This window comes from Typopeltis vanoorti, chromosome 10 (assembly GCF_054136105.1).
Source record: "Typopeltis vanoorti isolate ZY-2024b chromosome 10, IOZ_Tvanoo_1.0, whole genome shotgun sequence".
Lineage (NCBI taxonomy): Eukaryota > Metazoa > Arthropoda > Arachnida > Uropygi > Thelyphonidae > Typopeltis > Typopeltis vanoorti.
Genome location: NC_143558.1, coordinates 120,334,976 through 120,361,066, shown reverse-complemented (window position 1 = coordinate 120,361,066; position 26,091 = coordinate 120,334,976). Strand labels below are relative to the sequence as shown.

Sequence of the window (26,091 nt, the reverse complement as noted above, 5' to 3'; positions counted from 1 at the left end):
TCATCCACTATCATCTGCAGTCCACTAAATCCCACCTACTCTTTAACAGAAACTCAAATCTCACCTTCCCCCAGCACTTTCCATCTCAACCTTCCAAACTATACACTATTTAACTCCTTTCAACCCAAGGATGGCATCTGCACATATATTAGCTCTGACATACCATGCCAGAGAGAACCTAATCTAGAATCGCCTAACTTTGACCTTCTTTGATTGAAAATATCCCTCCCCACTCAATCAAATTCATCTGCTGTCTCAATCGCTCTCCTAATACCACCAACCACCCTGAGCTCTTTAATTTCCTCTCCTTAAAAAGTTGATTTTCTCCAGTCCCACTCTCCTATCAGTGAAATCATCCTTTTAGGTGATTTTAATGTCAATAACACGAACTGGCTTTCCTTTTCCACTTCATAGCTCCTGCAGGCAGAGATGCTGAAACATTTGCCATCACTAACGACCTTACACAAATTGTTCACAAGCCGACCAGAATACAAGATAACCCGAATCACTCCACAAATACCCTAGATCTCTTCCTTCCAATGATCCCTCTAAATATGCAGTGAATGTAGTGAGCCCGCTCGGTAATTCTGACCACAATGTAGTGCTCATTTCCTCCCCCATGCAACAACACTTACACAGTCACATGCAAACAAGAGTAGTTTAGCATTAGAACAGTGCCAAATGGGACATCCTCCGACACTACTATGCTTCATTCCCATGGTTGGACTATTGTTTCCGGTCTTCCAATCCAAACATATGCACCGAAAGTATCACCAAAGTAATCTTCACTAGCATGCAAACAAACCTTCCCCACACTTCTCTGAACTGCTGTCCCCTATCTAAATCCTGGTTCTCCGAAGAATGTGCCAAGGCTGTACAAATGAAAAATCAGGCAAACCACAACTGGCTCAAATTAAGAACTTCATCCTCCTTCAGTGCCTCTACTGAGGCCTGAAACAGATGCAAGAAAATTATGAGTGCTTCCAAAACAGAATTTGAACAGGCAAAAAGCAGGAAACTTGCAGCCTGTCCAAACAGCAGACATGCCTTTTGGTCTCTTGCCAAAATAATTGGTCATAACTTTTGCCCTACACTATTCCCACTCCTATCATACCCAGATGACTCAATTGCAACATAACCCACAGAAAAAGCTAATCTCCTGGCTTCACACTTTGCCTCCGCATGCATGACTGACAATGGCAACCACCCCACAGTCATTCAAACTGCCCAACATACAATGTATGTTGGGCAGTTTGAATGATATCCTTTTATCAGAAAGAGATCACAAACCTGTTGCCTAAATTAGACATAAAAAAGGCTCCTGGCCCTGATGGCATTCTCCCAATTTTCCTGAAGGTCTGTGTAGCAGAACTGACTCCTATCCTATGTCGTCTGTACATACACTCTTACTCTACTGGTATATATCCAAAACTGGAAATCACTGCCATCTAACTACTGCCTACTCACTCAACTCAGTCCTACCTAAAGTGATGGTGAAAACCATCAATTCTCAACTCCTACTCTACCTTGAACGTACTCAGCTATTAAGTGACCACCAGTACTTATTCTGTCGATGCCGATCAACAAGTGATCTACTCTCATATATCACCCATCTCTGGATAAATGCCATGGAGAAATTTGGCAAATCGCAAGTAGTTGCACTTGATATCTCTAAAGCTAGAAAGTAAAGATACCAAGAAATTATATACTTGGTTTAATCCTTTATCCAAGTGTAAGCAAACAAAGTTTGTGCCTGAAGTATTTTCAGGACTGTGGCAACTCGTGGTAAAGGTGTATGACTTCACATCACTTGCCTTAGTATCCCATATTTCATATACGAGGATACTTAGTATCCTCGACTTCTGCATTATTTCAACCTTGGTATCACTTCTGGGTCTGGCTCCCACTGATGAGATCTCAATAAAGGTCAAAACCAGTTTGGATACTTACCCTTCCCATAATGTATAGCATTATACATGTCTCTCAACAAGGAGATGTGCTTTGCAATGTGGGATACTAAGGCAAGTGATGTGACGGCTTAGCTTCTTTATACGAGTTGTCCCATTTCGACATTCCCAATAGTTCCGGTGCAAACTTTGTTTGCTTACACTTAGATAAAGGATTAAACCAAGTATATAATTTCTTGGTATCTTTAATTTATAGTATAACCAAGTGGAAAAACTTTCAACAACTAAATATTTCTAAAGCATTTGATTGGGTCTGGCACAAAGGCTTACTAAGAAAACTCCCATCATTTGGACTGACTCATGAGTTTTGCAGATGGAATGCCAGCTTTCTGTCTAGAGTCTAGACAAACACTGTGTGTGTGTGTGTGTGTGTGTGTGTGTGTGTGTGTGTGTGTGTGAGAGAGAGAGAGAGAGAGAGATGGTAGACTGCTACCTATTTTTAAAAAGTTAAAAACTTCATGTAATTTGTCAGTCTGATTAGGCTGCCTGAGGGTATATGGCTCAGTCAGATTAATAAATTCATTCCTTTCTCAAGAGAAGCTCTGGCACTCCACCAGAATGTGAGAAATAGTAAGATGTATGTTACATTGTTGACACAAAGGTGGGTCATCAGCCCTCAGTCAATGATGTGTAAAATAACTGTCACCTATGTAGAGCCTACCAAGAACTTAAGTCTCTTCTGTTTTTCTGTTGACCTCATTGAAATTCTCAATTTCAGACTTAATCTTGTGCAATTTAATTGTCGGTACATACTACCTGCCATGATGATTGCATTGTGTTATTAGCTCACATCTCATAAACCACCTATAGTCTGTATTTGGGACTAACAAAGAGAACCTGGAAAATGTTAAGAGTTGATCTAGTAGTCACATCTGCAGTTTGATTTCCCTCAATTCCAATGTGGCTGAGAGTCCAGCACAACTGAATATCAAAATGAAGGACCTTTGATTTATACAACAGTTTGTTGTATAAAAGTACAAAAATGTTCTACAACAATTTGTAGAAACTCACAAAGTACTGGATGTGGATTGTACATAAGAAACGAGATAGCCTGTATAGATTAAATGAGTCTGTATAAACCACACACTTTTGGTAACAGTTTTCTTTTATATGTGCATGTGCAAGCTGAATTACATGCAACTATGCTGTATAATTATTGCAATGAACTTGGATCTGATTAAATATCATATAGTCAGAAAATATAGCAGCACAACCAAATTTTGAATAATAAGCAGAGATGGGAAAGAAATCAAAGTGTGCTTGGTGTGCTTAAATATCAGCTGCATGTAAACAGAGGATGGATCACAAACCTGCTATAGAGGAATGTTATGATTGGTGCAGTTAGTTTTCTCAAACCTTCATGTCAATACCTGGCATAATCTCTTTAACAAGCATACAAAGGTACGTATGGCAGTCTCACAATGTAGAGAAAAGATACTAGTCTACATAGATACTCTGTAAGTGACAATTTTAAGGGTAGTTAAAGGAGAACTGTTTCCATCGGAGTGATATAGTAGGTTCAATGGTTGAAACATAAAAATTCTGAATGGGTGATGTGTGTAAAGCACCAGTAGCTATTCATATATCTTGATGATGAATAAGGTTCAACCATCAGAATGTGTTCCCCCTTGCAGACTTGAGACCCATAATCCAGATTTGAACATTTAAGTGCATGATAAAGATAAGCAATGAAAATTGATCAGCACCCCATTCAGTGGAGGAGAGAGTGTGAAGGACATTCAATGCTCTTCTGCACTTCTCTCTCTCTTAGCTGATGAATGTGTACAAGGAATGTAAGCCTTCAGTCAAAGATGAATAAACTCTGGATATGGGTGAAGAATACATTTTTGGCAGAAGTGTAGTTGATAGTGGGTTCAGTTGAAAACTGAATTGCTACTAAGAGTCTATGGAGAAATACAATCAGTTGAATGCTGAAGTTGTCTTTCGATTACCTCATGTTACAAGAGTGACAATAAATTATGAAGTCATCAGCAAATAGAGCATTTCCTATAATGGGAGGAAGCTGTTCAGTGACTGAGTGTCACACTTAAGAGCCTCTTTTTGATTTTATGGCTGAAATAACATGCATCCCCACTCCAAAAACTAAGGTAGACTAAGATTTTAATAAATACAGGAAAGTGCTCTCTGAGATGTAGGTAATAGATGTCTCTTTATATGGCTGTCATAAGCCTTTTCAATATCAAAGAACACTGAAACCAGATGTTCTTGTTTCAGTAATCTCATACATGTTTCCAAATGAGCCAATATTGAACAATGTCTACAAAAGCCACTGTGTTCAAAAAAAAGATTGTTGCTTTCTAAATATCAAAGAAGTCTGGCATTAACCACTTTCTCCAATATCTTATATAGACAGCTGATCAGAGAAACAGATCAGCTATTGTTTACTTGTATACTGGATCCTTTCCTGTTTTTGGAAGTATGTAACATACTTCCAAAAACAGGAAGTATGTAATGTCAATTGTCATTACATGGTAATGACAATTGACTTATGCCAGAAATTTAGAAACTGTACTGTAAGTATTATGTTGTAAGAGAAAGAGAGCCATAGAAAATGATGTAACATTTTTATTATTTCATAATGGATGTAATCAGGAGCTACTGTATTGGAGTGAAACAGTATTTTTATTTTAGTTATTTATTTTTCAAATCACTCATTATACAGTTATATATAACTAGAGTAAAGAAGTTTAGATATTCTTGTTTCAGTAATCTCATACATGTTTCCAAATGAGCCAATATTGAACAATGTCTACAAAAGCCTGTTGTTCTTTCAGCATGAAAAATTCAGGATATGAAGCCTGTTGCTTAGTTTCTAACAAAATTTTCATTGATATTTCTGCCACAGCTTTTGGATCAAAAACACATCCACTATGTTCCAAAGTACACCAATAGTGCATTCTATATTAACATTCAATTTTCCCAGATTTATCCCATAAAATGTTTACACTAGTTGTATGATTAATCGACGAGGTAAAAAAATCAGATTGTTTTTGACTAACATCTCAAATAATGTGCTTTCACCTGAGCACATTTAAAAGATAACGGATTCAACGTGGTAGGGTATTTATGAAATATACCTCCACATATTTCGCAGGGCACTTGGGGTTACAGTGGAAATTCATACGTTACTGCCTGGAGAACATATGTTACATACTTCAATGCTTCATTGATAGGTCTTTGACTGACTGCTTCAGCATTAAAATTTTGCAACATGGCAAAAAGCACTCCAGTCAGCCTGGTTGATTTGCCACATGGAAATCAATGTAGGAGAATATGGCTCCTGTGAAGACAGTGCAAATAACAGGAAAACTATCACTTTGTTTCTTTCTCTTTGACATCCCACATGAACAGTGGAAAAATGGCAAGGGAGCAGATTGTAGAATTACTGCAAAATACGAGCAGATTAGTATATGGAAGAAAATATTGAGTCTATTATGCACAAGGAAGAATTCATTATTGTCAAGCATTCACTCAACGAGACAACCTTATCCATTTCTGTTAACACTATCCCACAGTATACTGTGGCCATTACATTCATCCATAAGGAAGTATGGCCTCAGGCAATTGTAAGATAAGGTTATCAACAACAATTTATCTCTAGAAAATAAATGGATCATACTATAACAAGAAATCCTACAGATATCCAAATTACAAATGATGGAAAGGAATATGATTACTCACTAGAAAATCTACTCCCTCATAAGCAGGATCATCTCCAGTTCTATCATTATGAAGAACAGTGGAATTCCTCAAGGCCTGGGTGCTCAATGGGCTTTGTATGTTTTTTGTAGACAAAAACAAAACTGTGTGTTGATGGAGCAGGCATGATATCATTAATACCTTGGCAAATACCCACAACAGTTCAATTATAAAAATTTTCCCATTGTTTTGGCATTGCAGACTTATCTGATTTCTGAGATGCTGAGGGCTCACATTTATTTATTGATTTAGTGAAGTATGGAAGACTAGTATCCATCTCTTCCTCTGGAAAAGATATTGAATACATCTAATTCATCAGAAGTTTCCATTTTTCTTATGAGAATATCTGGCAAGAAATTATCCTTTAGATAAATTCCCTGCCAGACAGGTTCCCAATGAATGGGATCATTTTTGGAGTTTCAAAACAACTAAGAGTAAGTCATTTGACTGCTGCACACCACAGAGAAGCATTCACAATCATGAAGTTCAGGTATTGTTAAATTACTAGATTATAGAATATACATACGATTTTCATATGCTGTTGATATCTTTTGTCACCTTTTCAGTATAAGAGGATATCAGGACAAGTGTGGTGGTGGCCAGCTCCCTCTTTGCATTCTGATATATTTTGTACTTCTTTATCTTCCCACCTCTGACATGTACAGGAGTAGGCTGGGTGATCTCCCTGACAGCTGATGCATTTAGCTTTCTTTCTAGTGCAAAATTTATTACTCTCTTTATTCCCACAACAGGCACAGGTGGTAGAGGCATGATAGTTTGGCAAATGCCCATATTTCTGGCATTTACAGCATTTCAGTGGATTAGGGATGTACAGCCTAACAGGACAGCTGAGGTACCCCACTTTTACAGATGTTGGAGGGTTACGTGTATCAAAAATATAGATGATATTTTTGGTCGCACCAAGGTGACCATTCTTATGTATCAAGATGTTCCTTGTGCCTGTCACTCCTCCTCCTTTAAAGCTTTGAACATATCTCCTCTCCTGGAACATTAAGGAGATCCTATTTTGATATCAATCCTCTAGAGTTTAGTGTTTTATGAGGTGTTACTGTAAGTGGTATTCCATCCACTACTGTTGCTTTCAGCAGTTTTTCGATTTCTTTAGGAGCTCCTGCCAGTTCTTCTAAAACCTTGTGAATAAAGAAAGGTGACGCTTCACCCATTGACCATTACAGGTGAAGCATCAAATGTGAAATGGCCTGCTGGCCAATTGGCTAGCAGGCTGATTGATCCAGGACCACACATCTTGCAAAAAGCAGAGGACTAAGTAGCAAGACAACCAGGATCCTCTTTTTCCAGATGTCCACAGATAGCACAACACGGCAACACAACAGTGTATACCACTTACAGTGGTATAGAACACAAGAGTAGTAAAAAGACTCAAGAGAAGCAGGGCAAAGAATAACAAAGAATAATAAGAAAAGAAATAACAAAGGGAAGAACAACAAAGAAAAAGATTGATAAGTGCCAGTACCATCCCTGTATCCTTGGAATGTTCCCTACACCGTACACAAGTGCTCTGTAACGAACGAGTCCAGAATGGGATACCAACCCATGCTTGTGGAGTCAATCTGGCAAACCAGGCAGCAGTCCAGTGTAAAATACCCAATAGAGAAGAGAAGTAAACCAAGCATTAAATCAACTAAAGCACAGAAATTTGATTGCAAAAAAGTAGATGAAATTTCACTATTTTCATATGAATTTATTTATATAATAATTAAGACAACTGAATCAAACTAGTGAAATAGCAAAAATAAACATTTAATAAACCAAACATGTATTCATATATATATCTACCCTATATATATATATATAAAATGATAAGCTTTTTATGTCACGTTTTGAAACTCAGGGGCTACCCTGAGTGCCGAGTCTTCAAAATTCAAGAAAAGGCCTACTAGTCCGGAACTTGGGATGTTGGGTGCCATAGACGCCAGAACCCCCTTTCGAGTCTTCAAAATTCGAGTCACCAGAATTCAAGGAGAACCGGCCTACCCACCAGTCCAGAACTTGGGGGAAGGGGGGGGCAGTAGGTGCCAGGGGGTGGATCCCCTTTCGAGTCTTCAAAATTCGAGTCATCAGAATTAAGGAGAACCGGCCTACAGTCCGGAACTCGTAGGGTTGGGTGTCGTAGGCAGGACTCCCCTTTCAATTCATCAGAATTCAAGGAGAACTGGCCTACCAGTCTAGAGGATTGGGCGCCATAGGCACCAGAGGGTAGAATCCCCTTTCAAGTCATCAGAATTCAAGGAGACGCAGCCTACCAATCCGGATATATACAGGGTGTCCCAAAATTCACGCAAGATTTAAATTTAGCACCATTTGTGTGGTAAAGTGTTGCCAACGAGAAAAAAAAGACAGCGTGACAGCTGACAGGTCAGGGTTATTAAAAATGGAGCACTACATGAAAGAACAACGCATTTTCATTGTTGAGCAATATTTTAAAAATAATGAAGGTTTGGCAGCTACAGTTCGCAATTTTTGTACAAAATATGGTCGGAATAGTGATTTAACTTCATCAACTGTGAAAAGATTAATTAAAAAATTCAAGGAAACTGGATCAATTAGTGATTTTATACACTCTGGACGTCCTTCAACAAGTCATTCAACAGAAAACATCGAAGCAGTTCATGAGAGTGTTGCTGAGAGTCCACGAACATCAATTCGACACCGTGGTCTTGAATTGGGCATTTCGAGAAGCTCTCTACACCATATTCTCACGAAAGATTTGCATCTTTATGCCTACAAAGTTCAATTGACTCAAGAACTGAAGCCACCTGACTACACACAGTGAAGAGAGTTCGTTGAATGGATTATGGAACAACAACAAGTGGATGCTTATTTTTCGAACAAAATCAACTTCAGGGATGAGACTCATTTTCATCTTTATGACTTCATTAATCCACAAAATTGTCGCATTTGGGGGTTCAGAAAATCCACGAGTGATTGTTGAGAAACAAATGCATCCACAACGTGTCACTGTTTGGTGCAGATTTTGGTCTGGAGGCATCATCGGTCCATTCTTCTTCGAAAATTCGGCTGGTAAGGCAATAACAGTTAATGGTGCTCGCTATTGCGACATGATAATCCAGTTTTTTGTGCCTAATTTGCAAGATATGGATGTGGGCGACATGTGGTTTCAATAAGACGGTGCCACATGCCATACAGCCCGAGATACAATTCAATTATTGCATGACTCATTTCCTGGTCGTGTAATTTCCCGTTTTGGTGATCAGAATTGGATCCCAGATCATGTGACTTAAAGCCGTTGGACTTTTTTCTTTGAGGTTTTTTGAAGTCTAAGGTTTATGCCAACAAGCCCATGACCACTCATGCCTTGAAGGAGGAAATTGAGCGCTGTATCAACAAAATTCAGCCACATTTATGCAAAACGGTCATGGAAAATTTCGACAAAAGAGTGCGTATGTGCCAGCAAAGCCGTGGAGGCCATTTACCCGATATGCTATTCCATGCATAACCCTATACTGTATACTTTATGAATCAATAAGAAATTACAATTTTTCATTAAAAACCTGTGTTTTTTTTTCAAAATTACTTCTTGCGTGAATTTTGGGACACCGTGCGTGTGTATATATATCATCATCATATTCCTGCCATGTACCATGAAGGAGTGTACAGGATATGATACTACTACATGAAAAATTTACATCATTACTAACTTCCTATCTACAATTTTCCTCCAAATCAGTCTGTTACTTGTCAAGACTCCAACATTATCAGATCTTATATTTCTATCTTCTAAGGAACTTTTAACCATATCAATTCACCTATACCTTCGTCTTCCTGCCAACCTGGCAGAGAACACTTGTTTTGCTAATATTTCCTCGCCCATTCTGTTAAGTGATCATACCACCTGAGATTAGCTCTGCTAACGCATTCCTGGATGCTAACAATGTCAAGTTCTTTCCTAACAACCCCTTTTTTTAAATATGATATTACCATTGATGCCATCTGTTCACGCCTACAATCTTTCTCAGGACTCTCATATCTGTGGTCTCAAGTCTTTGGTCAAGTGTTTTACTTCTGACCCAGCTCTAAGATCGATAAGTTAAAACTGGTTTTGAAAGTTTATTTTTCCCTTGGTTAGACTATAATAAATTTAGTTTAATCCTTTATCCAAGTGTGAGCAAACCAAGTTTGCACCAGAAAATATCTTCAGGACTGAGGTAAGGTAGTACAACACCAGGCAACTCACAGCAAAGGTGGATCAAGCTCCCAACTCCGTGTCTCAGTATCTCCCATGGCCTGGCTCCCAATGACGAGACCTCAATAAAGGTCAAAATCGGTATGGGTAGTGACCCTCCCCCCACTGCATAGCAGTATACATGTCTGCAAGGAGATGTGCTGTGCATTATGGGAGATATTGAGACTAGGAGTTGAGAGCTTGATCCACCTTTGCTGCGAGTTGCCTGGTGTTGTACTACCTTACCTCAGTCCTGAAGATATTTTCAGATGCAAACTTTGTTTTCTCACACTTGGATAAAGGATTAAACTAAATTTATTAAAACTGGTTTGAACACTGTCTTGTATACAGCTAATTTAGTGTTCCAACTAATTTCTCTCTTATTCCAAATGAATTTATTCAATTGACTTCCTACCGTACCAGCTTTGTTGATTCTATTGTCTGTTTCCATATTTAATTTACCATCTTCACTAAAAATCGTGACTAAGTAGCTGAAATGTTTTAATTGTTCCACAGGTTCTCCATTAACAACACAGTTGACATTTTCAACAATTCTGCCTATTTTCATTGTCTTTGTCTTCTTATTGCTTACCTTCATACTGTATCTATTACAACAGTTATTCAATTTAGTCAGGGAATATTGCAGACTTGTAGCGGATTTATTTAGAATTATAACATCGTATGCATAAAGCAAAGAACTGACATTAACATCTCCAATTTTGATATCATGTTTAATACCACTTTCCTTCATAACGTGATTCATATAGATAATGAATAATAGAGGAGATAATGTACATCCTTGTCTGACAACAGATTTAACATTAAACCACCTTCCTGTACTTCCTTCAATTCTAACTGCTAACTTAGAACTCAAATAAAGACTAAGTATTGCTTGATATAATGCTCCATTCATGCCATATAACTGTAGCATATTGAATAGCTTGTCTCTTGGTACTTTGACATATGCCTTTTCCAGATCGACAAAAACTTAAATACAGATCTTTGTTATATTCACATGATTTCTCAACTATTTGACGCAGAGTGAAGTTCTGATCCTGACAGCCTCTATTTGGCATGATTCCAGCCTTGTTCTTCACAATGCTTTTCTTCCACAATTCTTCTTACCTGTTTCTCAAGTATATGTGCATAAATCTTACCAGGAACACTCAGTAGGGAAATACCTCTATAATTCTCACATTCAGTTTTATTTCCCTTTTTATATATATGGGTACTATGAGAGCTCTACTCCAATCATCAGGAATTCATCCCTCTGTCCAGGTCTTCTGAACTATGCAGTGAAGCTACTGCAAGAATTTTATACCACCATACTTCAGCATTTCTGGTCGAATATCATATGCACCTGCTGCCTTTCCACATTTCAGGCTTTTGTTGGTTTTTTCTTCTTCTACAATGGTTATTTATTCCTTACTGTATGCCTGTTGAGTGTTTTTTTACCAATGTGCTATCACCCATTTTCATGTCACCTTTATCATCTCTAACTCCTTTTACAGAACTCCATTTCTAAGCTTCTCCAACAACCTCCAGAATATTTTGCCACCTTCTTGATATTTATTTTCTATATTCTTGCCAAAGTCCTCCCATGACTTTTCTTTAGCTAGTTTTACAGTGTTTAGCTTTCTTACATTTGTCGCTGTATTCTATAAAAGCACAAGCTGACTTATTTGCCAGGAACTTTTGATATGCTTTCTTCTTTAACTTCACTGCCTCTTAACTTCCTGTGTCCACTATGGAGTTCTGATTTTTCTATCCTTGCAGACAACCTCACCACATGCCTCTGTATCTGAATCAATCAGGGTTTTCTTCAAGGCGGTTCCTGTTCTCAAACTCTGTGATTTTTAATTCAGTAATCTTTGTGTATTTTAGTCTACAATTCACATCTCAAAGCTGCTCAACTTTTATCACTTTAAAACTTTCTTACATGTTATTCTTTTCAATATGAAACTCAATTTTATCCTGCTCAAGACTAAATGGTGATCACTTTCAATTTCCAATCCTCTGTATCACTCTGGTGTCCTGCACCAGGGAGAAAACCTCACTATCAACAATAACATAGTCAATGAGACTTTTCTTATTCCTTGCCTCTTCTCTCCATGTGAATTTGTGCACATTTTTTGTTGGAACATTGTGTTGGTAATAACCAGTCCATGTCCTGAGCAGAAATACAACAGGTATTTGCCATTATTATTAGCTTTGCTCTTTTCTCCAAATTTTCCCAAAATATTTTTTTATGTTTGACAATCATTTCCTATTGTATTTAGATCCCCAACAAGGCCAACTTTTCATTCTTCATTGTGTCAGTTGCTTTCTCTAAAGCCTCAAAAAATACCTCGACTTCTACCTTAGTACTTTCTGTGGGACCATAGGAACAAATAAATCTCATTGTCAGTTTCTCATTCTTATATTTGCCCACATACACTCCACTTGATACTGCCTGCCATTCAAGATTAGCCTCATATTTAGTGTTGAATACTATGATTATTCCTTTTCCTTGATTGTCGTTGTCTGAATATAACATTTTGTATTTATTGCTCAGAAAAATCTTGCTTTCAGTCACCCCTTTTATGTCGATCTGGTACTTATCTAATTCCTCAGCTAGCTCCATTTCTTTGCAATTCAGGCTTCTTATGTTGATAGTATCGATCTTTAACTCTGGTGATGTTGAGTTGGGGTGTGTTTTCAGATTTGTTCCAGTAACTGACTTTTTGCTGTTCGCCCTGGCGAAAACAACGGGGGGGGGGGGCCTTGTTTAACTAGGCGACACCCCAGCCGGCAGGAAATTTTGTCATGTTGTACTATCATTTTGTATTTTGGTTTAAGCCAATAAGAATACAATTTGGTCGGCTAAATCCTACATTGCCAGCCCATGCTGAATATACAGAAAAACATTGTATATATCTTAAACACTACAAGACTATTTGCTAGAAGTAAGGCCCAATATCACTGTGTCAATAAAAAAAAAAGTATGCAAGGATGAAAACATTCTTCTTATAAACAAATGAATGACCTAACTTATGCTAGAATCTATGGTAATAGAAACTAGCATATGAAGAGATAACATTCTACAAGAGGTCAAGAGAAAATCTATTTCTCTATTCTTAGTCGGTGAAAAGAAAAGTAAATCTATGCTCACAATCTGTAGCTTCAACTGATGTGAGACATTCAATCCAAAAATGCTAATGACTGCAAAAATTTCTCAAAGTACTTTCAAAGAATCAATACTATACATCCAAACAACTCTTTATTACAATTTAGTGAAATAAAAAATTAATTGCTCCACTGAAATAATAAATGGGAAGCTGTTCTCATTTAAAAGATCAAATTATTCAATAGTATTCGGATACATTATTATACAAGTGTATTTACACAATCAGTAAAATTGAACTCCTCCATAAAAGCAACCACAAGTGAAAATTTCCCAAATTTTTTTTTGTCCACAAAAAATGTCCCATTCATGATATGCTTCCCTACATATTAAGTCAAACGACTTTTTTATTTTCCTTTTTTCATGCATATCCTGGTAGATAATTTCTTCAATCTCTGCTTTGTTCAGTGATTATTCAAGGAAACACTTGCTTTGTGAAACAGGAATAGTTAATTTGTTCTAAACAAAACAGGGATTTTCTCATCAGTTAGAAAAACATTCAATATTTGAAATAGAGAGATGTTTCAAACTAATTACAAGACTACATCATCATCATCATCATCATCAAATTCCTGCCATGTACCCTCAAGGGGTGTACAGGATATGACAGTACTACATGAAAAAATTACATCATTACTAACTTCCTATCTACAATTTTCCTCCAAATCAGTCTGTTACTTGTCAAGACTCCAACATTATCAGATCTTATATTTCTATCGTCTAAGGCACTTTGTACCGTATCAATCCACCTATATCTTGGTCTTCCTCTGGGTCGTTTTCCTGCCAACCTGGCAGAGAACACTTGTTTTGCTAATCTTTCCTCTCCCATTCTATTTAAGTGACCATACCATCTGAGATTAGCTCTGCTAACGCATTCCTGGATGCTGACAATGTCAAGTTCTTTCCTAATATCCTCATTTTTAATATCATATTGCCATTGATGCCATCTGTTCACGCCTCTAATCTTTCTCAGGACGCTCATATCTGCGGTCTCTAGTCTTTGGTCAAGTGTTTTACTTCTGACTCAGCTCTCAGATCCATAAGTTAAAATTGGTTTGAACACAGTCTTGTATACAGCTAATTTAGTGTTCCGACTAATTTCTTTCTTATTCCATATGAATTTATTCAATTGACTTCCCACGATACCAGCTTTGCTGATTCTGTTGTCAATTTCTATATTTAGTTTACCATCTTCAGTAAAAATTGTGCCTAAGTAGCTGAAATGTTTTACTTGTTCCACAGGTTCTCCATTCACAACACAGTTGACATTTTCAATGATTCTGCCTATTTTCATTGTCTTTGTCTTTTTATTGCTGACCTTCATACCATATCTATTACAACAGCTATTCAATTTAGTCAAAGAATCTTGCAGACTTGTAGCGGATTTATTTAGAAGTATAACATCATCCGCATAAAGCAAAGAGCTGACATTAACATCTCCAATTTTGATATCAGGTTTAATACCACATTCCTTCATAATGTGATCCATATAGATAATGAATAACAGAGGGCATAATGTACATCCTTGTCTCACACCAGATTTAACATTAAACCATCTTCCTGTACTTCCTTCAATTCTAACTGCTGACTCACAACTGAAATAAAGACTAAGTATTGCTTGATATAATGCCCCATTGACACCATATAACTGCAGCGTATTGAATAGCTTCTCTCTTGGAACCTTGTCATATGCCTTTTCCAAATCGACAAAACTTAAATACAGATCTTTGTTATATTCCCATGCTTTCTCGACTATTTGTCGTAAAGTGAAGATCTGATCCTGACAGCCTCTATTTGGCCTGAATCCAGCTTGTTCTTCACCAAGCTTTTCTTCCACAATTCTTCTCAACCGTTTCTCAAGTATACTTGCATAGATCTTGCCAGGAACACTCAGTAGGGAAATACCTCTGTAATTCTCACATTCAGTTTTATTTCCCTTTTTAAATATGGGTACTATGAGAGCTCTATTCCAATCATTGGGAATTCGTCCCTCTGTCCAGGCTTTCTGAACTATGCAGTGCAGCCACTGTAAGACTCTTATACCACCATACTTCAGCATTTCTGGTCGAATATCATCTACTCCTGCTGCCTTTCCACATTTCAAGCCTTTGATGGCTTTTTCTACTTCAAGTATGGATATGTATTCCTGACTGCATGCCTGGTCAGTGTTTTTTATCACTGTGCTGTCATCACTGCTTGTTTCATTTAGCAGTTTTTCAAAGTAATTACTCCATACTTCAAGGATATCTTTTTCTCCTGTTTTCATTTCACCTTTATCATCTCTAATTCCTTTTACAGCACTCTTTCCTCCATTCCTAAGCTTCTTCAACAACCTCCAGAATATTTTGCCACCTTCTTGATATTTATTTTCTATATTCTTGCCAAAGTCCTCCCATGACTTTTGTTTAGCTAGTTTTACACACTGTTTAGCTTTCTTACATTTGTCTCTGTATTCTGTAAGAGTAAAAGCTGACTTATTTGCCAGGAACTTTTGATATGCTTTCTTCTTTTCCTTCACTGCCTCTTTAACTTCCTGTGTCCACCAGGGAGTTCTGATTTTTTTATCCTTACAGACAACCTCACCACATGCCTCTCTAGCAGAATCAATCAATGTTTCCTTCAGAGTTTGCCACTGAATCTCCAAGGTTTGATTCCTGTTCTCAAACTCTTTCATTTTCTTTTCAATAATATTTCTGTATTTTAGTCTACAGTTTACATCTGAGAGCTGCTCAACTTTTATTCGCTTTAAAACTTTCTTACATGTTATTCTTTTCAATATGAAATTCAATTTTATCCTGCTCAAGACTAAATAGTGATCACTTCCAATTTCAAATCCTCTGTACACTCTGGTGTCCTGCACCAGGGAGAAAACATCACTATCAACAATAACATAGTCAATGAGACTTTTCTTATTCCTAGCCTCTTCTCTCCATGTGAATTTGTGCACATTTTTATGTTGGAACATGGTGTTAGTAATAACCAGTCTATGTCCTGAGCAGAAATCCAACAGATATTTGCCATTATTATTAGCTTTGCTCTTTTCTCCAAATTTTCCCAAAATATTTTTGTATGTCTCACAATCATTTCCTACTCTACTATTTAGATCCCCAACAAGGACCAACTTTTCCTTTTTCATTGTGTCAGTTGCTTTTTCTAAAGCCTCAAAAAATTCCTCCACTTCTACCTTAGTAGAACCTTCTGTGGGACCATAGGCACAAATAAGTCTCATTGTCCAGTTCCCCATTCTCATATTTGCCCACATTACTCTACTTGAGACTGACTGCCATTCAAGAAGATTAGCCTCGTATTTTGTGTTGAATACTATGGCTACTCCTTCTTTTCCTTGATTGTTATTGCCTGAATATAACATTTTGTATTTATTGCTCAGAAAGATCTCACCAGTTTTGGTCTTTTTTGTTTCAGTCACCCCTATTATGTCGATCTGGTACTTATCTAATTCCTCAGCTAGCTCCATTTCTTTGCCATTCAGGCTTCTTACGTTGATAGTACCGATCTTTAACTCTGGTGATGTTGAGTTGGGGTTTGTTTTCAGATTTGTTCCAGTAGCTGACTTTTCGCTGTTCGCCCTGGTTCCCTGGCGAAAACAACGGGGGCCTTGTTTAACCGGGCGACGCCCCAGCCGGCATGAAATTTTGTCATGTTGTACCATCATTTTTTATTTTGGTTTAACCAATAAGAATACAATTTGGTCTGCTAAATCCCAAATTGCCAGCCCATCCTCGTTCGTTCAGTATCAAAGTAGATACCCAACAGGGTGCACCACGAGAAGGTGAGGATTGGACATTAGGTCAGAAGCCCTGGTCGGTTCTCCGCATTCCTTTAAAGGCTATGTGGAGGTCTCCTCTCAGTTATACAGCTTTGACCCTTAAGCACCCCTACAAGACTACATTATTTTATGTATTATAAAATAAAAATAAACAGAGCAAAAAAAAAAAAAATATATATATATATATATATAAAACCCTTACTCACCCAAATGCATAGTATTATAGCTTTACAAACTTTCATGGGCAGAACTCAAAAAATCATTTGAATTATTCTCTTCATATTTCAACAAATTAGTAAGGAGTACAAGATATATCTGTTGCAGAATTTTTTTATATAGAAGTGCATATCATTTAACAAATTTTATATTTCATTAGTATGATTACTTTTCTAATTATTAAATTTAAAAAAAGTAACAAAATTAAATAATGTAGGACATCTGATACATACATATGTATATACTATTTTGGAATCAGAATTTTGCTGCAAGATTACATTAAGCATCTTTACTCTTATTATATTAATTAATTATCCTTAATAGTACCTGCATGGGAAAATCTATATGGTTGTGATTATAATTGATCACATTACGACAAGCTTGATTAAGCATTGAAAACAGTGATCCAAGAGCTCTCAAACGTGTGAAGTCCATTACGTGATCTTGCCTTTTTGCAAATTCAAGTGCCCGCACTACCAGTCCATCTGATGTAAAATAAGGAGTCAGTATTGATGACACATCCCTCTGAACCTGAAAGATACATAAAGTCATGAGCACTTTCAGATATCCCAAAATGTATCATTTAAAAAGAAAAAAAAAATTTTTTTTATTGTTTTAAATATTTGAACAATTCAACTATGCTTAACAGTATTTATTGCAGAAATGACCATATTAGATTGATTTGTTTTTCTGGGGAGTGTGATCAATTTGTGAGGATCAAATTAACATATATAACATATACATATTATACCCTTTGTGAACACAGACTACATAAAACAAATCTGATTGGGCATATATCTGTTAAGAATAAGTTAATTTTTGAAGTTCTGAAACAAAATGCAAGTAAACTGTGCATTATATAATGTAAACTGTCAATAACTGTAATGTAGTCTTCTTTTTATCCCATTCACTGTGACATGATTGAAAACATACACACACATCAAGAGAGAGAGACTCAATTATTGTTTCATTCAGTTATGCAGTGAATGGAATAATTCAGTTATTATTCCATTCACTGCCACTGGTGTTGTTAAGTGAATCTAATCTACATTTGTTTCTTGTCAGATGTTTCTTTGTAGTAATAAAAGGCTGGAGAGATTTGCAACTCCATGCTCTGCATGTTTAGTATGTTCACATTTCCAAGAACATTTTTAGAGAAGCAAATGATACTTTAATGTAATGATTATTAAGAAAGCATGTATTCTGTCAGTGCCAGTATGGTGATAGCCTCTTTACAATTTAATGATCTTGACCATTTGATTTTTTGCCTACTGAAGAGCAAATGACACTGTAACATCATGATTAACAAACAACTAACATCTATGCTGTTTTTACTATGTTGGAGGTTTAATGGAGTATTGACAGCACTAGGAAAGGATTAAAAACTAATTTTAATGCTTTCAGTATTTCACCTCAGTTACTGAGACATCTTCAGGAAGTACGAATAACACTTTCAACATACACACACGAAGACAACAGAATGCTTAATGAAACATGTGGGTGACTCTAAAGTCCTATCTAGGTAGCTTAGGTATGATTATTGCTTCCCAAATTTTAGAAAGTTTTATGCATTTGTATTTGTTTAAATTAGGTTGATTTCTGAGTTCCACTGTAGATTCCAAAAACAGTCTTTCCTTTTTAAGTTTACTATGGTGGAGCATGGTGGTTTTCTTCCAGAAGATCCTGTGAGTTGTGTCCAATACATGGTCTGCAAGGCCAAATTGATCATAGTCATGACTGCAGATGTATGATTTGTGTTTACCAAAATGGACAGTGGCTGATCTACCTGGCTGTCCAAGGTAAACCAACTTGAAGGAACAGGTACTTTATATACTTCAGTCATGGAGAGAGGAGGAAGCTGACCTTTGGTAGAATGGGTAAGAGTAGCAAGTTTCTTGTGGGGCTTAAAAGTTGTGTAGAGGTTGTACTTTTTTAAAGACCTGGCTATTTTTTCCAATGTGCCACGAACATAGGGGATGGTGATGACATTTCTGAAATCCTTCTGAAGCGATGGCCAAGGAATGGGAGAGGAACTGATTATTATTTTTTCATTCTGTAATCACTATAGCCATTGGTAAGGAAGGTGTTGTGTATATGGTTGGAGTTCAGTTGAGACGAATTTTAATTTTAATCCTTTAACCAAGTGTGAGCAAACAAAGTTTGCTCACACTTGGTTGCACCTGAAAGTATCTTCAAGACTAGGGTTAAGGTGGTACAACACCGGGCAACTCATTGCGAAGGTGGAGCAAGCTAACATTACTCCTAATCTCAGTATCTCCCATAATGCAAAACTTAAGGTAAGGTGTTGTACCACCTTATCCCAGTCCTGAAGATACTTTCAGGTGCAAACTTTGTTTGCTCACACTTGGATAAAGGATTAAACTAAATTTATTATAGTCTAACCAAGTGAAAAATAAACTTTCAACATCTTTCTCTAAATCCAGAGTAATTTAATAAAAAGGTGGCACACCGTTTAGCAACTCGTATAGGTAGAGATGACCTTGCTAATGCTTCTGCCTGGTATCTCCACTTGGGCCTGGCTCCCACTGAAGAAACCTCAATAAAGGTCGAAACTAGTCTGGATAGTGGCCCTTCCCTTAATGCATAACATTATACATATCCGCAAGGAGATGTGTTTTGCATTATGGGAGATACTGAGATTAGGAGTGATGTTAGCTCGCTCCACCTTTGCAACGAGTTGCCCAGTGTTGTACCACCTTACCCCAGTCCTGAAGATACTTTCAGGTGCAAACTTTGTTTGCTCACACTTGGATAAAGGATTAAACTAAGTTTATTATAGTCTAACCAAGTGAAAGATAAAGTTTCAAGAATATAAATTAAATTACACTTTAATAAATATTTCCGATATTTCGGCAACGTCACATTGCCATCTTCAAAAGGAACTTACAAAAAAAAGGCACGTGCACGTAGGCACCACAACACTGAGAATGAGGTCATTCTCAGTTACTGTGTTGTAGTGCCTACATGCGCGCGCCTTTTTTTTTTGTAAGTTCCTTTTGAAGATGGCAATGTGACGTTGCCGAAATATCGGAAATATTTATTAAAGTGTAATTTAATTTATATCGTATCTACATTGTCAATTCCTTAAGTGATTTAGTAATGATAAGCCTATGAGAAAGATAATCTACAGAAAAAAGACAAAGTAAGAACCTTTAAGTTATCAAAACTGTTTTATAGAGTTTGTCCTAAAGAAATGTTTCTTTACTGGACAGGAGAGAAAAAACAAAGTCATTCATGGAAGTTGTGAAAGAGTCATTCACTGTATGAGGACTGAGGTTTTTTTTTTTTTTGCTTGGATAGTGGGGTGAATGAGTTTAAAGAGGTATGACAGGCAGTGTGTAAAATATATCAAAATGGGTAACTTCCCTAGAGCTTCCCACATAATAATAAAAATGGTGTCAAAGGTCTCTAAGCATAGTAGTTATAAAATACTTATGAAGAACAGGAGACACCTGTTTTTCAACTAGCCAGTTATTTTTCATTGTAAAAACAATCTTTTCCATTGAAAAAGAATAAGAGAATTACTATCAACCAACACACCTAAATCCTTCAATTCATTCATTTAAATGAATTACAAATTAATTTTCATCAATTTAATTTCTTACTCAACTAAATATACATAAATAACAGAAATGGAGGACACCAATCATGCATTCAAAGAAAACCAATGAGGACTACATTCTTCCTGTAGACATGTAATGAGGTGATATTAGAATTAACAGTTCACAAAGTTAAAATCTAGACAAACATGATAAAATCTTTGGCGATCCCTAAATACTTCAATTGAAAAATTGAATGATTAAAAATAATCTAAATGTAACCTTACAATATAAGCATGTAAATCAACTAATTATTGGCTGTTAGCAGTTCACTGTTAAGCACAGCAACATGCTAGACTACCAAATACTGTTTTAAGATGATGCCATGGATTCTATTAAGAATATCTTCAGAATGGACAACATCACCAGATTCTTTTAAACTCCATGGTGATAGGCTGTCATCTAGATAAGACATCAGGGTAGATGACAGTAAGGCATTTTGTGTTACTTAGCTCAGTTAATTTTTTCAGATTTCCAAAACTTGCAGTTAGACCTACACTGCTTAGAATGAAGTCAGTGGACACCATACTGTGAGGAACAAAACAGTCATGGCACCCACTGTAATAAAATGTAGGACCTCTTTTCACTGCAATAACTACAGCAATCCTTTCTACAAGCACAAGATCAATAGGAATTTTGGACTATTCTTCCTGCAGGCATGTAATAAGCTGCTGGACTGTGATGGGGAAATGTCCCTTGACCTTATCCGATGCACCAGTTCATCCCATGGATGTTCAATAGGGTTGAGATCAGGGCAGGGCTCTGTGTGTGTGTGTGGGGGGGGGGGGGGGGGGGGGGGCAGTCAAGTGTGGTCACGTTCAAGTCTATTTACAGCAGCAGCCTCACGACAGTGTACTGTCTTGCTGAAAGAGACAATGGTCAGTTCCCTAGAAATGCCACAAAATAGAAAGCATTGCATTGTCCAGAAACCTCTCAGAAGTTAATGTTGATGGCACCACAAAGGTCAAAGGCCAAACCACGAAAAACAAAGCCATACCATCACACTGCCACCTCCGAATTTCATAGCTGAGGTTATGCACTCTGGTAAGCGATTTTCAATGGGCACTTGCCACATCCATAGATCTGCTTAGTAGAGTGTAACATTATTTGTCACTCCATAATACAGCTTTCCAAGCCTCCATGTTCTACATGCTGTCTACACCTCTAAAGACAAAGCTGCATGTGGGTTTGGTTCGTTGACTTCTTTCCAAACAGTATATATAAGCTTTGCAGAATGAACAAAAGATCTTATACCCATTATGCTGTCATTGAAAAGGAACAATGAGTATAATGGACAGCAAAAAATATCTTGAAGGATCTGTACCAATTTGAAAGCAGTTCTGGAAGGTCCCTCCAATTGCATGTAGGTTTCTCAGAAAATACCAACTCTTCTGATAAATATTTTGAAGAAAGAGTTTGAAAATATTAAAATTTTTTATTTTTTAGTAGCATCAACTTCTATGATAACATAGAGAACACATTTAAGGTTACGATAGCTCTGAACTTATGTGGATGATAAAGTGAGTTGGTGTCAAGATTCTACCATATAAGTAGGTTGCTTCTTGTAGTTATCTATAGATGTTATGTCATCCCTTTTTACTGATTAAAACATTCAGCAACAGGAAATTGAGGTGGTTTTATTTCTATCATGAGCTGAACTTCTGGGTGGAGATTAAGAAAACATATCAAACTGTGGTCTCCTAGGGTATTGATTCAGTAAATATACTGTCTATGTACTACCATGGCATGGTTTCAAAGTGGTTCGTGATAAAAGCTATCTCCTTAAAATTTTCCAAATAAAAGTTTGTAATTGAAGGAGATGGAGCCCACAGATTTACAATATTACTAGATGTAAAACTTGGCATTTTCAAAAGAGATGATTGAAGGTATTTTGAAAGCTTTCATGTATCTAGTGAAATTCTCTCAATAAGAAATGGAACTTTAGCCTATACATTTGAGAATAAAGGACATGCAAACTACATAAAAATCTCTCATCTGAATCTGATATTTTCTCAATAAAATGTGATGTACATTTTAAGGAGTCGGAGTGTCCAATATTGCTCTTCAGAAGTTTAGCTATGTATTTTGAAAAAATTGGATGTACCAATGCCATCCACTACTGTGTGGAGAGGCACACAACCCTGTGAATTTTTGAAAGTCTATATAATCTAGGAATGATGATTCACATGATTAAATTCCATGCTGTTCATGTATAGATTTTTAAAATGACTACAGTTAGGTGTCAGTTACAATTTAAATTGTTTCAACAATTACTTGGTTTAGTGCTGTGCACCTGTCACAGTTTCATTGTGCTCTGATGATGCTGGGTACAAAATGGGTGTAAAAAATGTATTTTTCCCTCTTGGTGTTAGTTATACTGTTAAGCTTTATTATGGATAATGAACAACACCTAAGCCTTTCTCTGTATGAATACAGTTAGGAGTCTCTAGAGACTTTCATACTGTTTGTTTCTCGTTTTTAAATTCATGAGGATTCTATTTGTTCTAAACAGCAAATATGATTTTATTAAAATATACTGGCAGTTTCAGATAATTCTCAATTTTCTATTGTATAACCTGTCCTCATTTCTCTTTGAACACAAATTTGTCAACATTACCAGCTGCAGATCAGTCAAGAATGAAATTTTACTCTTAATGTTTAATCAAAATAATTTGAGTATATTAAAAACAAGGACTCTACAACAAAACCCTGATGTGGTGTGATCATCAGGCTTATTAAGACTCCATTCTAAAACATGACTTCCTGTTGCCTACCCATCAACCCAATTCCTACCCAACTCATCAGATAATGATCAATGTCCATCTGGCATATTTTAATTACCAGGTTCAAGTCAAACACTAAGGCCTTACTAAAATTTAAATAAATCACATAACCATTATGTTAATATATTTCCCTTGTGAAATTTTTGTTTATCATCAACTTCAACTTAATAAAATAATCTGACAGGTACAAAACATAATTCTGTGAATCTGTTTTCTAATATTTTTTTATAACTAAAAAAAATAAGTGACATTTCAAGAAGGAGAAAAAAAGTTTAATATTTCACTGAAAATTCTAGCTAATTGTTCAACTATAATCAACAAAAGAATCTAACCTGTAGAGTTGGTGACAATAAATCATCTTTTAGACCTTCACCTTCCTTCTTTTTCTTGTAGGTTTGCTCTTCTTCTGCCTCTTCTAATGGAATGTGACGTAACCGTGATAAGAAATTTTCAAAAATCATTTCTGTTGACAAGACATCTTCACTGAACCATATCATTCCACATCTAGATACTGTAGCAAGAGTTGCAAATTTCAAATCCTGAACTTCAAACATTATTCGAACCTTAAAAAAAGAGAAAACTTTAATATCCCGAACTACTTGTAGAAATTCGTTTCTTCAACCTATCATCATAATCTGCAAAGAAATAATGGTATAACAATTAAGTATGCTTACATTAGGAGGGAGACTAAGTCTTTCTCCATTAGGTAAAGTCAGCAGTTTGTTATCATCCAATACACTGTTCAAATTTTCCACCCATTCTGGATCAACATCCCCATCAAAGATAATCCACTGACGCTTGTTTATCTCACCACGAACATTATCGATAATCCTGAAAATTATGCAGGTAATTATGACTGATATTATTAGCATGTGGGGACAATTTATACTAACAGATTGGTAAAAAAAAAATAAAATAAAATAAAATCAGACTAATTTCTTCAAAATTCATATTTATTTCATATATATATATATATATAGTAATTTATTTCTTTATTCCAATAATGCATTATTAATTAATGTTAAGTTTAATGGGCATCAGTAGTGATATATAGGTGGATTGATACAGGAAAAAGTGGAGTCTTGACAGGCAACAGATTGATTTGGAGGAAATTGTAGATACGAAGTTATTAATGATGTAAGTTTTTCATGTAGTACTATCATATCCTGTACACCCCCTTGAAGGTACATATCAGGAATTTGATGATGATTAGTGATATCAGGCCATTACATACAAGGAGTTACATACTATCCCATTAAACACAGAGTTGTTTCCTGTCTTATATATTTGCTCATAATGCAGTTCACATTTATTCTGGTTACTATTTATCTTCATTTTTAAATGAATATCGTTTAAAAAATTTAAGAAAATTTCTCCATGATGATAGAAATATAGTTCAATAAAAAAAATATTAGCAAAAGAAATGCAGATTATATTTTGTCTAAATTTGATGGAGACTGCTGTATTTACATCAGTCAGAAATATGAAAATTTCTTAAAGTATTTGACCTTCAGAAATGTTTCTCAATTTACCTTCACAGATAGAAAATATTATCCTGATTTTGCTTCTCTTACTACAGGTGCAGCTTATGTCTTTAAAAAAAAAAAAAAAGAAACAGAAAATCCTAAACTAATCCAATAAACATATCTTCATTAACTTCCACTCCTTTGACTATTGAATGTTTCATCACTGAATTCTTTTTATTTCTTTGCTGATCAATATAAAAATGCAAGTATAAAGAATACTCATAGTGAAGGAGGGAACTGTCCGTTTACAGTCTATTAGTCATGGCCGACATTCAAAAATAAGGTTGTGCTGTTCACTCCACAGAAGGAAATTCACACTAAAATGAAACACAAAATCTCAAATTCTTGTTTCTTAAAATCTGTATTTCAAACTTCAAGATTCATATTTTTTTATTTCATATTTATTTTGTTATTTATTTCCATATTTTATTTCTTTATTCAAATAATGTTTTATCAAGTTTAATTATCATTAGTGATATCCAGGTCATTACATACAAGGAGTTACATGTTATCCTATTAAGGAGTATATATCATTATTTCAAAGCAAATGAGAAATCAGAAATCTGTGTGTATACACTGCAGAATGCAGAAATCAGAAAGACTAAGTCTTTCTCCATTAGGTAAGATCCAACGAATGAAGAAAAGATGAAACTATATCAATTTAAAAAACAGGTAATTAGCACACTAATGAGAATTATAAAGGAATTTTTTTTGCTTATATAAATCTCACCTGCAAGCAGAGTTCTGGGCAAGATTTATATAAGCATACTTGAGAAATGTTTAAAAAACTGAAGGAAAAACTGACAGAACAAGTTAGATTCAGGTCAAATAGGGATTATACTAAAAATGGATTTTAACCTTATTTCAGTCAAGAAATCATGAACATATAATGGAGTGTATTTAAATTTTGCAGATCCTGAAAAATAAAGTAATTAAGGGAAACTATTCAAAATGAAAATTTGCTCAAATCTGTAAATAGAATCATATACCAAAAGTACATACCTCGCACTTCAGATGCAAATTGCATCTGAGAATCAACGGGTGTACATGAAGCAGTTTAACCCCTTAAGTAAGATGACTCCAG

The 26,091-nt window shown here is 36.0% G+C and overlaps 1 protein-coding gene across 1 annotated transcript in view; it reads right to left on the bottom strand.

Annotated features, from left to right (window-relative positions):
• Dhc64C (dynein heavy chain, cytoplasmic) overlaps positions 1–26,091 on the bottom strand; it is a 1,087,706-nt gene that overhangs the window by 584,415 nt on the left and 477,200 nt on the right. The window contains exons 42-44 of the mRNA XM_090398628.1: positions 24,156–24,312; positions 23,814–24,044; positions 17,406–17,609 (exon numbers count right to left, since the gene is read on the bottom strand). Of these exons, the coding sequence (XP_090254754.1) occupies positions 17,406–17,609; positions 23,814–24,044; positions 24,156–24,312 (592 nt within the window). The remainder of the gene's footprint in view (positions 1–17,405; positions 17,610–23,813; positions 24,045–24,155; positions 24,313–26,091) is intronic.